General features: G+C 56.4%; 1 protein-coding gene across 1 annotated transcript in view; it reads left to right on the plus strand.

Annotated features, from left to right (window-relative positions):
• Positions 1–15267, plus strand: part of OTOF (otoferlin) — an 89640-nt gene that overhangs the window by 67325 nt on the left and 7048 nt on the right. Inside the window, exons 16-39 of the mRNA XM_036903411.2 lie at positions 457–680; positions 1039–1147; positions 1614–1794; positions 1910–2030; positions 2521–2621; positions 2730–2820; positions 2955–3071; positions 3367–3519; positions 3859–4048; positions 4157–4281; positions 4635–4769; positions 5490–5651; positions 5847–5966; positions 6060–6221; positions 6335–6497; positions 6976–7046; positions 9955–9984; positions 10411–10542; positions 12202–12268; positions 13148–13284; positions 13400–13534; positions 13865–14002; positions 14404–14531; positions 14623–14793. Of these exons, the coding sequence (XP_036759306.2) occupies positions 457–680; positions 1039–1147; positions 1614–1794; positions 1910–2030; positions 2521–2621; positions 2730–2820; positions 2955–3071; positions 3367–3519; positions 3859–4048; positions 4157–4281; positions 4635–4769; positions 5490–5651; positions 5847–5966; positions 6060–6221; positions 6335–6497; positions 6976–7046; positions 9955–9984; positions 10411–10542; positions 12202–12268; positions 13148–13284; positions 13400–13534; positions 13865–14002; positions 14404–14531; positions 14623–14793 (3163 nt within the window). The remainder of the gene's footprint in view (positions 1–456; positions 681–1038; positions 1148–1613; positions 1795–1909; positions 2031–2520; positions 2622–2729; positions 2821–2954; positions 3072–3366; positions 3520–3858; positions 4049–4156; positions 4282–4634; positions 4770–5489; positions 5652–5846; positions 5967–6059; positions 6222–6334; positions 6498–6975; positions 7047–9954; positions 9985–10410; positions 10543–12201; positions 12269–13147; positions 13285–13399; positions 13535–13864; positions 14003–14403; positions 14532–14622; positions 14794–15267) is intronic.

A 15267-nucleotide genomic window follows, 5' to 3' on the forward strand; every position in this document is an offset into this window, starting at 1 on the left:
GAAGAGCACATAACTGGCAGAGACAGAGAGGGAGGACCTTCAGGGAGGAGGGCAGGGGTCTGCATGAGCAGGGCGGAACGTACGGTGGGATACAGCTGCTCAGGTGGCAAAGGGCCGCAAGGCCATCCTGACAAGTTTGGCAGGAGCTGGTATCTGTCCTTCAAATAGATGGCAGGTGGCCCCTGCAACAGGGAAGCTGGGAACATGACCCAAGGATGTGCTCCACACAGGGGAGAAGACCACCCCGCACACCTGCCCCTGCACAGCAGACACAGCCCTACCTGTAGCCTCTTGTGAGCCACTCAATGCCCACAGGCTTTCTCCTGCCTCCAGTGTTTCACCAAGCAAGGCGTGGGGTCCTCAGCTCAACAAACGGAATGTGCACAGCCTGGGAGCCCCCAGAAGAGATCCTTCCATCCCGAGTGAGCCCCTCCTTCCTCTCCCTTTGGCCCACAGGCTTCCTGCCCACGCTGGGCCCAGCCTGGGTAAACATGTATGGCTCTACACGCAACTATACGCTGCTGGACGAACACCAGGACCTGAACGAGGGCCTGGGTGAGGGTGTGTCCTTCCGTGCCCGCCTCATGCTGGGCCTGGGGGTGGAGATCCTGGACACCTCCAACCCTGAGCTCACCAGCTCCACCGAGGTGCAGGTGGAGCAGACCACGCCCGTGTCGGAGGTGAGGCCCCAGGGGCTGTGCTTCCTCCAGCACACCTCCCCGCGGCTCGGCTCCCTCCCGCCACAGCGGCCTGGGTCTGGGCTCTGCCCAGAGGTCCCAGGATGGAGCCTCATTCTCTGCCCTGTTTCTCGCCATGGCTGCTCTTGTGTATGGGGCCAGCCCCTCCTCCAGGGACACCCAGGCTGGAGGGTAAAAGGACCTGGGCCTTCAGAGTCTAGGCTGAGTAGCTCCATAGCTGGATGGATGTCTCCACCATCAACCCAAAGAGCCTACTGTGCAAGGGTAGAGGGGGTCTGGCCTGAGGCCCAACTTCCCTGCTAAGGTTTTAGAATGATGGTTTGAACCACCTTCCCCACAGAGCTGTGTGGGGAAAATGGAAGAATTCTTTCTATTTGGAGCCTTCCTGGAGGCCTCAATGATTGACCGGAAAAACGGAGACAAACCAGTCACCTTTGAGGTCACCATAGGTGAGCACTGGATCCCCAGAGGAGTCTTAGGGCCTGGGAGCTGCTGGGGGAGACTGCTAGTCCCTGCACCACAGCCCCGAGGGGGGAAATGTGAGCGCACACACGCCCACAGGGTGGGCCTGCGTTCCACCTGCAGGGCCAGGCTGGGTTTGGGACATGAGAAAGAAAGTCTTCCCTGCAGAGGGAGGCAGGCCCCGTGGGGCTGAGAGAGTGGGAATACAGGCAGTGTCCTGGGCTGGACCTTGAGCTCAGTGGTCATTGGGGCCTCTGGCTGGACCTTTGCAGGGGTGGGGATACAGGCACCTTCCTCTGGCTAGTGTTCTGTCAGGGCCAAGCTCCCAGCACCTTCCCCATTCCCTGACTCTCCTCTTCCTCCCGCAAACCCAAGGCCACCTGGATTGGAGGGCAGGGTGGGACCTGGTGAGGAAAGGACTCTAGGCCCTCACTCGCCCCCTTCTACCTCCAGGCAACTATGGGAATGAAGTTGATGGCTTGTCACGACCCCAGCGGCCTCGGCCTCAGAAGGAGCAGGGCCACGAGGAGGAAGCAGACCTGATCCAGAACTCTAGTGACGAAGAGACAGATGAGGGTGGGGACCTGGCCTCAGTCTCCTCCACCCCGCCCTTGCGGCCCCAGATCACTGACAGGTGCGCCAGGGACAGAAGGCCCTGGAGTGCCTGCCTGCCGCCTCCCATCATCTCACAGCCGGGCCTTCCCACCTCCCCAGGCCCCAGTCCTCAGCCCCCACCTCCTCCCACCCAGGAACTACTTCCATCTGCCCTACCTGGAGCGCAAGCCCTGCATCTATATCAAGAGCTGGTGGCCAGACCAGCGCCGCCGCCTCTACAATGCCAACATCATGGACCACATCGCAGACAAGCTGGTCAGGGCCAGGAGGAAGGGAGTTGGGGGTGGGCAGGCCAGAGGAGGGGTGCAACTGAGGGCCAGCTTGGAAGCCTCGCCTGCAACACACGAGGCCCTCTGCCCAGTAGCTTGTCATGGAGGGAGTGGGGACTGCAGGAATGGCCCCAGCAGGACCTGGGGTTCCCTGGAGGGGGCCGGCCAAGCCCTCTGTCTCTGCCCTGCACCCCCACCCTTGCATCTGCTCAGCCCCTGGGAGCCCCCTGGGACCACAGAGCCCAGGGATGGCTTCCTCCTTCAGAAATTGACCCACAAACATGAAGGCCTTCGGGCTCTGAAAACATAACATGGGAACTTGGTGGTTTTCTTATGTTGGTGGGACACTGGGGGGATGGCACTAGTGAGCAGTTCAAGGTCACTCTCCCCTCATTGCTCCTGATGAATTGGGGAGACATGGGGGAAGGCTGAGGTGGGGCTGTGGCTCAGCGTGCACCCCCACTCCTGGTTCACAGGAGGAAGGCCTGAACGACGTGCAAGAGATGATCAAAACAGAGAAGTCCTACCCAGAGCGACGACTGCGGGGTGTCCTGGAGCAGCTCAGCTGTGGCTGCTAGTGAGAGGGGGGCAGGGGCCCGAAGTGGGGGGACTGGGCAGAGAAGAGATGTCTGCAGGTGTGCTGCTGGCAGGCGGCCTCCACTGAGCCCTCCTCCCCCACCCCCAGCCGCTTCCTCTGCCTCAGTGACAAGGACCAAGGCCACTCGTCCCGCACCAGGCTGGACCGTGAGCGCCTCAGGTCCTGCATGCGGGAGCTGGTGAGGACATGCGGGGGCCACAGGGTTGAGGGAGGGTCCCCAAGGTGGGGGTTGTCTGTCTCTGGGGTCCCAGCCCCCTCTGCCACATGCCATGGCCTGAGCGTCACTTACCCCCGCACACGCCATCCCTGCAGGAGAGTGTGGGGCAGCAGGCAAAGACCCTGCGGGCACAGGTCAAGCAGCACACGGTGCGGGACCAGCTGAGGCTGTGCCAGAGCTTCCTGCAGAAGCTGCGCTTCCTGGCAGACGAGGTGTGTGTCCTGCCGGCTCCAAAGGTGCGACCCAAGCCCGGAGGGGGCTGCGCAGGAGGGGGCTGGGACAGCCATCTAGGAGGCCCTCCTGATCTGACAGCCCCTGGGGAACAAGCCCTCCTCCCCGCCGTGTGTTCTCCCTGCCTGATCAGTGGGAGACGAAGGGAGACCCAGTGTCTGGGTCCTTCCCTCTGTAGGCGCTGGGCCCTGAGGCAGAGACCCTGAGAGTCAGTCAGGCCCAGGGGCCCTGCCAAGAGGTTCCGCTCCCTTACTGGCTGCCCTCACCCTGCCCCAGCCCCAGCACAGCATCCCCGACGTCTTCATCTGGATGATGAGCAACAACAAGCGTGTCGCCTATGCCCGGGTGCCCTCCAAGGACCTGCTTTTCTCCATCGTCGAGGAGGAGCTGGGCAAGGACTGCGCCAAGGTCCAGACACTCTTCCTCAAGGTGCCGGAAGGGGAGCAAGGCTGGTGGGGGGACGGGGGGGGCGGTGCTAGGGTTTGCATCTGCTTCTTTCAAGGGGTCAGGCTCCCCGTGGAGGGAGCAGCCCCCGTCCCAGGGCCTGGCAGGCCCGTCCTCTGGGGTGGAGCCCTCAAGTAGCCTGTGATCCGAGAAGAGCAGGAGGGAGACCGCGCTGCCCATTCCCCTCTACGTGTTTCCTACGCCACCTCCAGCCCAGTGGGCTGGCTGCGGAGGGGCAGAGGCAGTTCCGACAAAGGCCTCCACCAGGCCCCTGCCCCTCCTCACCCCATGGGCTCCAGCAGCTGACCCCTAGCCCACCCCCAGCTTCCAGGCAAGCGGGGCTTCGGTCCAGCGGGCTGGACGGTGCAAGCCAAGCTGGAGCTCTACCTGTGGCTGGGCCTCAGCAAGCAGCGCAAGGACTTCCTGTGGGGTCTGCCCTGTGGCTTCGAGGAGGTCAAGGCAGCCCAGGGCCTGGGCCTGCACTCCCTCCCACCCATCTGCCTGGTCTATACCAGTGAGTGAGGACTCCCAAGGCTGGGTGGGCCCCTGACTCCCAGCCTCACCCCAGGAGGCTGGGTGGGGGGGCTGCCTCCTCCAGCCCCTCAGCCTGCACTTCCCACAGAGAAGCAGGCGTTCCAGCTCCGTGCCCACATGTACCAGGCTCGCAGCCTCTTCGCCGCAGACAGCAGCGGCCTCTCGGACCCCTTCGCCCGCGTCTTCTTCATCAACCAGAGTCAGTGCACAGAGGTGAGGGACTGGGGCAGGAGGGAGTGGCTCTGTCTCTGGGAGCACTGGGGGGCCAGGATAAATGGATCAGCTGGTTCCCCAGATCCTTCAAGGGACCTTCAGGTAACTGCAGGCTCAGTCCACACTGGTCATGGCTTTAACCATGGTTATATTCAACCCAGAAGACAGAAGAGACATTGTTGGGGAGCCAGAAGAGGACCTCATATTAGCCCTCACTTTTAGATGTCTGGAAGAGTCAGGAAACATGACACTCCTGCCCCGAGTCCCCAGAAGCTGCAGTGGGTGGCTCCTGCTCGTGTATGTGCCCACCCGCCACCACTGACTACCCATCTCCTCCCCGCCCCACACTGCAGGTGCTGAATGAGACCTTGTGCCCCACATGGGACCAGATGCTGGTGTTCGACGACCTGGAGCTGTATGGTGAAGCTCATGAGTTGCGGGACGATCCCCCAATCATTGTCATTGAAATCTATGACCAGGACACCATGGTATGGGTGGGCTCTGGCACCGGGCACCTACTCCACCTACTTTCACAGCCACCTTCAAGTCTGCCCCAGAGCTCCTCAGCCATGGTGCTTGCTGGGAAGCTGGGGGTCTGGGCAGCTGACCAGCCCCTCCAGGAGACCCCAGGTGTCTCCCACATTGTTACTGCAGCCTGACCCCTTCCTGACACCGTGGTCTCTGGGATCTCAGGGAAGAGAAAGGCCAGGGAACACCCCCTTCCCAGCACAGAGAGACCCCAGCTCAGGCCCTGAGTCTTCAGGAGACATGGCAGCAAGCCCCAGTGTCACCAGCTTTCCCCCATCCCAGGGACCCCTGACCCCTAGTCCACCGACCGCAGTCAGTAACAGCCTTACAGCTCTCCGTGGGTGTGTTGGAGTGGAGGCGTGAAGGACTGGGTTGGCCCCTCCAGAGCTGGGGAGCCACTTACGACTAGCCACCTCAGCAACTGGGGTACCCTGAGAAGACTCTGAACCAGAGGTAGGAGGACCTTATTTCTAGTCCTGAGTCCTGTATCTGCCCCACATGGCCTTGAGCAAGTTTGTGGTGGACCCCAAGACTTGGTTTCCCCCATCTAAAAAATGGAGTGATCACTCCTGTCTCCTTTACCCCCCAGGGCTGTGGTGAGCACTGAACGAGATCCCATGCATCACTGTGCTTGGTAAACTCAAGCCACCAAAAGCCAGCTTGTTTGTTTCCTGTGTCAGGGCAAAGCCGACTTCATGGGCCGGACCTTCGCCAAGCCCCTGGTGAAGATGGCCAATGAGGAGTATTGCCCACCCCGCTTCCCGCCCCAGCTCGAGTACTACCAGATCTACCGTGGCAATGCCTCTGCTGGTGACCTGCTGGCTGCCTTCGAGCTGCTGCAGGTGAAGTGACAGGGAAGGGGGTGCTGGGGCCAGGGGCCGCCCCCCTCCCCACCCTGCTGTAAGGGCATGGTTCTCTGGGACCTGGGGTGTTAGGCCTTCCCTGTCTCCCCAGATCACATGGCTAATAACTCATGGGGAGGGAAAGGCCTCTCCCCAGGCTCCCAAGGGTGTGACTCTATGACCCCCACGCCCCAGGTTGGGCCAGCAGGGAAGGCTGACCTGCCACCCATCAATGGCCCAGTGGACATGAACCGAGGTCCCATCATGCCTGTGCCTGTGGGCATCCGGCCTGTGCTCAGCAAGTACCGAATCGAGGTGTGTGAGGGCTCCGTTCAGCCCCTTGTGCCCCTGTCCTGGACAGTCCCTGCTCCTGGACTGAGCGGCACTCCTCTCCCCACCCCCGCCCAGGTGCTGTTCTGGGGCCTGCGGGACCTGAAGCGCGTGAACCTGGCCCAGGTGGACCGGCCGCGGGTGGACATCGAGTGTGCGGGGAAGGGGTTGCAGTCATCCCTGATCCACAATTACAAGAAGAATCCCAACTTCAACACCCTAGTCAAGTGGTTTGAAGTGGTGGGTGCAGGCCCAGGCGAATGGGTGGGGCCAAACTGGGTGCAGCAGGTGTAGCCGGGAAGGCCAGGTTGCTTGGCCCCTTGTCTGAGTTCAGGCTTGGCCAACACCCCCAGGACCTCCCAGAGAACGAGCTGCTGCACCCACCCTTGAACATCCGCGTGGTGGACTGCCGCGCCTTTGGCCGCTACACCCTCGTGGGCTCCCACGCTGTTAGCTCCCTGAGGCACTTCATCTACCGGCCCCCGGACCGCTCGGCGCCCAACTGGACCACCACAGGTGTGCCACACCCTGAAGCCAGGGCCTGGCCCCACTCACCCCACTGGGGGGGCTGCAGCACACGGTGCAGTCCGTGCAGCAGTCAGTCACTCTTCTGGGGCATCCGCGGGTGTCAGGGAGGCGGGGGGAAGGTCCCCCATGGGGGACTGCCCATCACTCTCGAGAAGATGCAGGCCTCCTTCCCAGCCTCCCCCGCCTCCGCCCAGCCTCCCTGTTTCCCTCTGCCGCAGCCGCCTTCTCCCTGGCTTTGTCCCGCTCCTGTGTCCGTCTTTCTCCCTCCGCAGCCCCATCCTTTCCTCTCCCCTCGGAAACCTCCAGCATCAGCTTTAGGCCTCTAGGCCTTCTGGCCGCCTCGGACTCTCACTGCTGCTCCTGCTCCTCCCTGTCCGTCTGCCTGTCTGTCCATCTCTCTGTCCAGTCAGGTTCCTCCAGGGTTGCCATGTGCTGTGCAATGGGGGCCCCTCCTCTCACCCCACAGGGGAGATCGTGGTGAACATGGAGCCAGAGGTTCCTGTCAAGAAGCTGGAGACCATGGTGAAGCTGGACGCGGTCAGTCCCACACTGGCTGGGGATATGCCCTGGGTGTGACTCCCCGTGGGGTCGGCCTCCTCCTTCCATGCGAGGTGGCCGAGGACTAACTGGACCTCACACACCAACAGTGCTGACCTAGTACTGGCCTGGAGTGTGAGACTGCCAATTCAGCACGTGTGTGTGTGTGTGTGCGTGTGCGTGTGCGTGTGTGTGCACACACCTGTGATGGCATGGATGTATAAGAGGCAGAGAGAGCCATACCATTTGAGGTAATAGCCTGCAATTATTTGACTCTGACAAACGACACCATCGGCAGTAGACGCCTTGTGTGAACACAAGTGTTCTTCCCAGAAGATCCCTGGTTTTCCATCCCAGCCATTAACAAACAACCCTCCCCAGGCCTGGGCTGGGGAAAGACTTCCAAGTGGAAGTTGCTTATTCCTCCTCGCTCTGGGACTAGACCCATTTTCCGCCAGAGAGAGACCTGTCACCTGGGGGCTTCGATGTGGAGATGGCATCTGCAGGGGAGGGTAGGAAGGAGGCTGAGTCCGGGCAGTGCTGAGGGGCCAGAAGTGCTCTTCCTCCCCACCACGTTCTCCAAATCCCATTCTTGACCTGAGGGCTTCACACAACTTGGGGCATCTCCTAGCTTCTGAGGGCTGAGCTTGGTCTGAAACAGACTTCCCGTGCCCCTAATCCGCGGTGCCTGGTGGCCACAGCCTGCCAGCTGTGTTAGCAGCAGGCATGGCTCTCAGGACAGGGCAGCAGATGAAGCCCAGTCTCGGTCTGCAACTACAGGAGGCACTTCCCAGACAGCTTGCCACTCAGTGGGATCCTGGTGATCCCAGGCCCCCCAGCTCCCAGCCTCCTGACTCCTCCCTGGGGGGCCTGTTCCTCCTGTGGGCGGGGAGGGCCTCCTAGTTCCAGGCCATCAGCAAACAAGACAGGGGACAGCACAGGCCTGAGCTTCCCCATCCTCCCACAGGCCCTGGGGTGGGGCATTTTCACCAGGGGCCTCTACAGCTGTGTAATTGCATGTGTGTGTGTGTGTGTGTGTGTGTGTGTGTGTGTGTGTCCATTTAACTTTTAAGGCTCTTGCCCTGTAAGAAGGGAAGTGGAGTTGAGGTTGACCCCATCTAGCCAACATGACTGAACTCCTACTGCATGCTGGTCAGCCTCCTCTCCCCACCCTGACTGCCCATTGAAATCATCTGGGGAGTTTACAGCTATCCTGGTGCCCAGAACCCCCATTCAGACTCAGTGGAGACCTGGCAGTGATCAATTTTTTGTTGTTGTTATCATTAATCTACAATTACATGAAGAACATTATGTCTACTAGGCTCCCCCCTTCACCAAGCCCCCCCACACACACACCCTCACAGTCACTGTCCATCAGCGTAGTAAGATGCTGTAGAATCACTACTTGTCTTCTCTGTGTTGCGCAGCCCTCCCCATGCCCCCCACACACTATACATGCTAATTGTAAGGCCCCCTTTCTTTTTCCCCACCTTTGTCCCTCCCTTCCCACCCATCCTCCCCAGTCCCTTTCCCTTTGGTAACTATTAGTCCATTCTTGGGTTCTGTGATTCTGCTGCTGTTTTGTTCCTTCAGTTTTCTTTTGTTCTTATGCTCCACATATGAGTGAAATCATTTGGTACTTGTCTTTCTCTGCCTGGCTTATTTCACTGAGCATAATACCCTCTAGCTCCATCCATGTTGTTGCAAATGGTAGGATTTGTTTTCTTCTTATGGCTGAATAATATTCCATTGTGTATATGTACCACATCTTCTTTATCCATTCATCTACTGATGGACACTTAGGCTGCTTCCATTTCTTGGCTATTGTAAATAGTGCTGCGATAAACATAAGGGTGCACCTGTCTTTCTCAAACTGGGCTGCTGTATTCTTAGGGAAAATTCCTAGAAGTGGAATTCCTGGGTCAAATGGTATTTCTATTTTGAGCTTTTTGAGGAACCTCCATACTGCTTTCCACAATGGTTGAACTAATTTACATTCACACCAGCAGTGTAGGAGGGTTCCCCTTTCTCCACAACTTGCCAACATTTGTTGTTGTTTGTCTTTTTGATGGTGGCGATCCTTACTGGTGTGAAGTGATATCTCATTTTGCTTTTAATTTGCATTTCTCTGATGACAAGCGATGTGGAGCATCTTTTCATGTGCCTGTTGGCCATCTGGATTTCTTCTTTAGAGAACTGTCTATTCAGCTCCTCTGCCCATTTTTTAATTGGATTATTTGCTTTTTGTTTGTTGAGGTGCATGAGCTCTTTATATATTTTGGATGTCAACCCTTTATCGGATCTGTCATTCATGAATATATTCTCCCATACTGTGGGATGTCTTTTTGTTCTATTGATGGTGTCCTTTGCTGTACAGAAGCTTTTTAGCTTGGTATAGTCCCACTTGTTCATTTTTGCTTTTGTTTCCCTTGACTGGGGAGATATGTTCATGAAGAGGTCACTCATGTTTATGTCCATGATATTTGTGCCTATGTTTTTTTCTAGGAGTTTTATGGTTTCATGACTTACATTCAGGTCTTTGACCCATTTTGAATTTACTTTTGTGTATGGGGTTAGACAGTGATCCAGTTTCATTCTCTTACATGTAGCTGTCCAGTTTTGCCAGCACAGCAGTGATCATTTTTTAAAGCCCCCAGGTGGTTCTAGCACACAGCCAGGGTTGAGAACCACCCCCACCAAAAGCCTGTGGGAAGGTCTGTGAAGCAGAGCTGTGCAGGCTCACTGGCAGCGCACAGTGGCTCAGGCACGCATGCCCCTGGGAGCTCCCTCTCTCTCTCCCTCTCGGCTCCCGCCCTTTCCCTCTCCTCCACTCATGCTGGCTGGGCCACTGCCTGCCACTTCAGCCCTGGGTGCCTAATTCTGTCCATCTCCTTGATTCCCTCTGCAGACCTCTGATGCCGTTGTCAAGGTGGATGTGGTGAGTGTGGGGACCATTGAGGGTGGGGGTGGCTCTAGGGAGAGGGAACCCTACAGTGGCACATGTTGTCAGGCCAAGGGACCCTGCATCAGGCACTGAGTCACCACCAGCCCCTGGATGCTCGGGCCAGCACACCCCTCCAAAGAGGCAGAGGGAGAGAGCTGATGGGCAGTAGGGCCCTAAGTGCCAGTCCTGCCTTGGCCAGTGGCCCACACTGGCAGGTCATGACCTTCTCTAGGGTGTGGCATCCTCCTCCACAAAACAAGGCCCCTTTAATGCTGGTAGCCCCACAGAGCATCATGGAACCTAGGGCTTCCCGGAAATAGACGGTCAGCATGGTTGGGGGGCCCCTGGATTGTCCAGGACTCTGGGAATGGCCAGGGAGCAGGGATGTATCTAGGATTCTGGACCTGGCCAACCCTCCAGGCTGACGAGGAGAAGGAGAAGAAGAAGAAGAAGAAAAAGGGCAGCTCAGAAGAGCCAGAGGAGGAGGAGCTAGATGAGAGCATGCTGGACTGGTGGTCCAAGTACTTCGCCTCCATTGACACCATGAAGGAGGTGAGGCCTCAAGTCTGGGCTGGGAGGCCAAGGAGGAATCAGGCTAGAGGAGGTGAGCCCCAACTCCACATCAGACCCTCCTAGCCAGCTTCTTTCCCCCTCTCCACAAGAGCTGCCCCCACCCCACCCCATAACATGAGCTTGGAATAGACTAGTCTCACGTCCCTGAGCTTCTAGCTCAGAATTCATCTTTTCCAGCGTGGCTGCTTTGTTTTCTCTTGTCTCCATTAATTTCTTCCCCAGACATCTCTTGAATGTATATGAAGAGTCAGGTGCTATGTGAGCCAAAAGATAAGGCCATACCTACCCTAAGGAGCCCTCAGTTTACTGTACGAAATGGATACATAAGCTGATATACTACAGAGTGATGAAAAAGGCAAATCAATGCCTGGGGAAGTCAGGGAAGGCTTCACAGAGGAAGTGGCCTTTGAGAAAGAAGAGAAGCATGTGCTCACGGTCCTTCTCAGTAGTCCTTGCACTTCTTCTTACTGTTTCCCTTTACACATCTTAGTTGCCATCACCAAAAACATTTCCTCCTATTGCATGCATGCAGATTGTATCTGCTGAGCCAGATTGTAAATTCCAGAAAGTGCACTTCTCCTCTTCCTTGTCTGTCTGTTCTCCATACTACCTAGTGCAGGGCCCTCCCTGACTTACCAGCTGACCAGGAGGAACATGTTGCCTGTGGCTGTGTTTCCTTGATAGGTCCTGAGCTAATCCAGCCACACTCTCTCCCTAGGCCCTTTTTGTGACTCAAGCTGTGTGTGATGTTTACCGTCCATATTGTTAGCAGACTAAGCTGCTGTGGCAAGTTAGATTGGTGTGAACAAGACAGTTTATTTCTCATTCACTAATGTCTCAGATAATAGGGGTGAGGCTGGGATGGAGTGGCAGGGACTAAGACTCTGCCATCTTGTTACTGGCATCCGTATGCCTAGAGATGGGTTGCTAATACCAGTGCATGTAAAGAGATAAAGAGGAGGCGGATTCTTTCCTTTTAAGGACCCAAACAAGGTGTCCATATCACTTCCATTAGCCAGAATCTAGTCCCTAAGCCACACTTGGCTGCAAGGCAGGCCGGAAAATGTAATCTTTAGCTCAGGGCTGGGTGCCCAGCAAAACTTCTAAAGAGCAGGAGAGCAGATAATTGGGGAACACCTAGTTGTACCTTCTCCCACCACCACCTCCTGGGTTCAAGTTGGCTAGACTGGAGCTCCAAGGGGCTGCCCTGCTGTTTGTCTCTATGCCTGTAATTTGCACGGGCTGCCACCAGGTGGCGCCTTGGTTAAAACCTGGTGATTTAGTTTCCAGTACTGAGTGTGGTATGTACTAAGTGAAAGAAAATAAAGCACATTTTCTTACTCAGTTATGCTTCTGTACTTTAAAAATACATATGACTAAGAAGCAACATTAAAAGGTATTATATTTTTTAATGATACACACTTAAAGAGTCATAAACTCCTAAGTAGTTAGTCATATTATATACATTATAAACATTTTTTAACCCATTTAAGCAGAGAAAATGATGGGTCTGAAACCCAGTAGGAAAGAGTTTCTGTTTCTAAGCATTTAAGACTGATCTGAGACCACAGGTTGGGGTCAACAGACCCCCTCCCCAGGAAACATAGCTTCCTTACTTTTCACCTCATCATTTGGCAGCAACTTCGACAGCAAGAGGCCTCAGGAATTGACTTGGAGGAGAAGGAGGAGATGGACAATACTGAGGGTGAGCCCCAGAACTCTGGATCTCTGTCTTCCCTTCCCACCCCAGATGGCTGACCCCGTCTGCCACACCAGCTGCTTCTCTTTCCCCTCCTGTGAGCCCTAAAAGGTTGCAGCTGCCAAGGGCAACTATCACCAGGGACCCCTGGGCACTAGGGAGAAGACTTAGAACCTCATCTAGAGTGGCTTTTACTCTGACCAATTTGGCAACCACAGTGATGGACAGACATTTAGACCCACAGAACATCAGAGCTGGAAGGGACCTCAGAGCTCGTCCCATCAAACATTTTCCAGACGTTTTCCATAGAACACTCTTATTGGGTATTCTGGAGGGAAAAGAGGGTTTTTTGGTCAAATGGGTTAAATAGTCCTTTGGTGCAGGACTTCTCAGTGCCTTTAATATGCAAATATTACTATAAACCTCTAAAAGGAAGACACAGTATAAAATATTTCCCCAACATATTTAATCACAATATACCCTTTCTTCTAAAGCATTCCAAGAACACCTACCTATACCTGGTATTTCACTGAATGAAGTTTGGAACAACTATTGTGGAACAACCCTTTTAATATTATAGACAAGTTGACTGAGGCCAGAGAGGAAAGTGAGCTGTCATCAGACCCATCTCCTTCCATGCCTTATGCTGTCAAAGGGCATGACAACAGTCTTATATACATTCCTAGCATGACCTTATGGCACTCACATGAGATGAGCATGCCAGGGAATATTGTCTGTATTTTACAGATGAGTACACAGCACCCTGAGAAGTTGAGTGATTACCAACATAAATTAATGATGGATCTGGGTCTCCAACCCAGGCCTTCCTGCCCAGATCATTTCTGCCCCAAACTGACAAGCGCTTCCTTTTCTGTTTCTGGCCAGGCCTAAAAGGGCCAATAAAGAGCAAGGACAAAGCAAAGGCAGCAAAAGAGGAGAAGAAGAGGAGAACCCAGAGTCCTGGCCCTGGCCAGGGGTCTGAGGCCCCTGAGAAAAAGAAACCCAAGGTAGATGAGCTCAAGGTGAGCGCCTGGGAGCAGACCCCAGCAGGGGCGTGGGGTCATGCCTGGGGCTTAAGGCAGCAGACTGGGCAAGCTGGAGGCCAGCTGGTCCCCCTGATGGCCCGGCCTGGCTCAGGTGTACCCCAAGGAGCTGGAGTCAGAGTTTGACAACTTTGAGGACTGGCTGCACACTTTCAACCTGCTGCGGGGCAAGACGGGGGATGACGAGGATGGCTCCAGCGAGGAGGAGCGCATCGTGGGCCGGTTCAAGGTTAGGAGAGGAGCACAGGCCCAGCCCCTAAATGCCAGGCCCTGACAGTGCCCCCAGCCCTCACCGCCAGCTCTTCTCCCCACCTGAGCCCAGGACTGACAGTCAGGTGGACTTAGCTGTTCTGATTGGTGAAATACGAAAATACTTCCATGCTGACTGAAAAAAAGCCTCTGCCCTGAAGCCCCCCGCCAACTTGCCTCCTTGGCCACTGACCCAGCAACTAGAGCAGCGTGCTGACCCTCAGTGCCAGGGCTGTTTGCAATGCCACGCTGGCCTGTGCAGCCTGGGTGGTGGGAACCCGTACCCTGACCCACACTTGCCTTGCCCCAGGGCTCCCTCTGTGTGTACAAAGTGCCACTCCCAGAGGATGTGTCCCGGGAAGCTGGCTACGACCCCACCTACGGCATGTTCCAGGGCATCCCCAGCAATGACCCCATCAACGTGCTGGTCCGAATCTATGTGGTCCGGGTGAGACTCCCCTCAGCTTCCTCCCCCAGCCTCCCAGTCCAGCCCAGGAGGGGCCGAAGCAGCTGCAAACTGCTGACAGCAGGGCAACAGCTATCTTAAGAGAACTGGCCCGAAGCAGTTGCCACCTGGGGATGGGCCCAGTCCCACCCCAAGACCCAGTAAGCCTGTGTGCTGCCTACCCCAACCCCTGACTGGAAAGCGCCAGGGAGGCATCTGCTCTAGTTCCCATCTTTTATAGAAGGTGAAGTCATGGCCCAGAGACGGTTGCCCAAGTCACACAGCAAGTCTCCTGACTCCTGCCCAGTGCTCCTGCCCTTCACCACCATGGAACAGGGAGGGTAGGGGCACTGGATGGTGAGGACATGGAGAGCCTGCTCAGGAGCATCCCTCCCCCACCCCAGGCCACAGACCTGCACCCTGCAGACATCAATGGCAAAGCTGACCCCTACGTCGCCATCCGGCTGGGCAAGACTGACATCCGTGACAAGGAGAACTATATCTCCAAGCAGCTCAACCCTGTCTTTGGGAAGTAAGGCCTCCTGGTGCTCCCACCCCACCTTCCCCAGCCCAGACTACCCCCACGCCCAACCATCAGCCCTTCTGTTACACCCGCCCGCCAGGTCCTTTGACATCGAGGCCTCCTTCCCCATGGAATCCATGCTGACGGTGGCCGTGTACGACTGGGATCTGGTAGGCACCGACGACCTCATCGGGGAAACCAAGATCGACCTGGAGAACCGCTTCTACAGCAAGCACCGCGCCACCTGCGGGATCGCCCAGACCTACTCCATGTGCGTTGGGGGGGTGCACACCTGCTGCTCCTTCACCCAAAAGCAAGATCAGACCATGTGATTTGGGAAAGTAGACGTATAATGGTTCCTATTCCAGGCCAGGCTGTGAGCACAACCATCAGGGACCAGGAATGCAGATTCCAAGACAAGGAATTAGCCAGGGGATCTAGGACAGAGGAGGCAGGACAAGGAGAAAAAAGTGGCTGCAGGAGGGGTGGCACTGTGCCTGTGCCACTGACAGGCTGTGTGACCCTGATCACCTCCCTTAACCTTTCTGGTTATGTTTCCTTATGGGAGTCTTTGAAGTTCCAGAAGAAAGGGTATAATAGAGGGGTAGAGTGGACTGCACTGGTGGGAGCTCATGCTGATTCTCGGGACACTGAGCACGTGGGGCTGGAGCCTAGGGTAGAAAGGGTCAGCCTCCAGCAGCCCTGGTGTCTCAGGTGAGCCTGGAGCCCAGGGCAGGGCCCCCTT

The sequence above is a fragment of the Manis pentadactyla genome, chromosome 2 (genome assembly GCF_030020395.1).
Source record: "Manis pentadactyla isolate mManPen7 chromosome 2, mManPen7.hap1, whole genome shotgun sequence".
Taxonomy (NCBI): Eukaryota; Metazoa; Chordata; class Mammalia; order Pholidota; family Manidae; genus Manis; species Manis pentadactyla.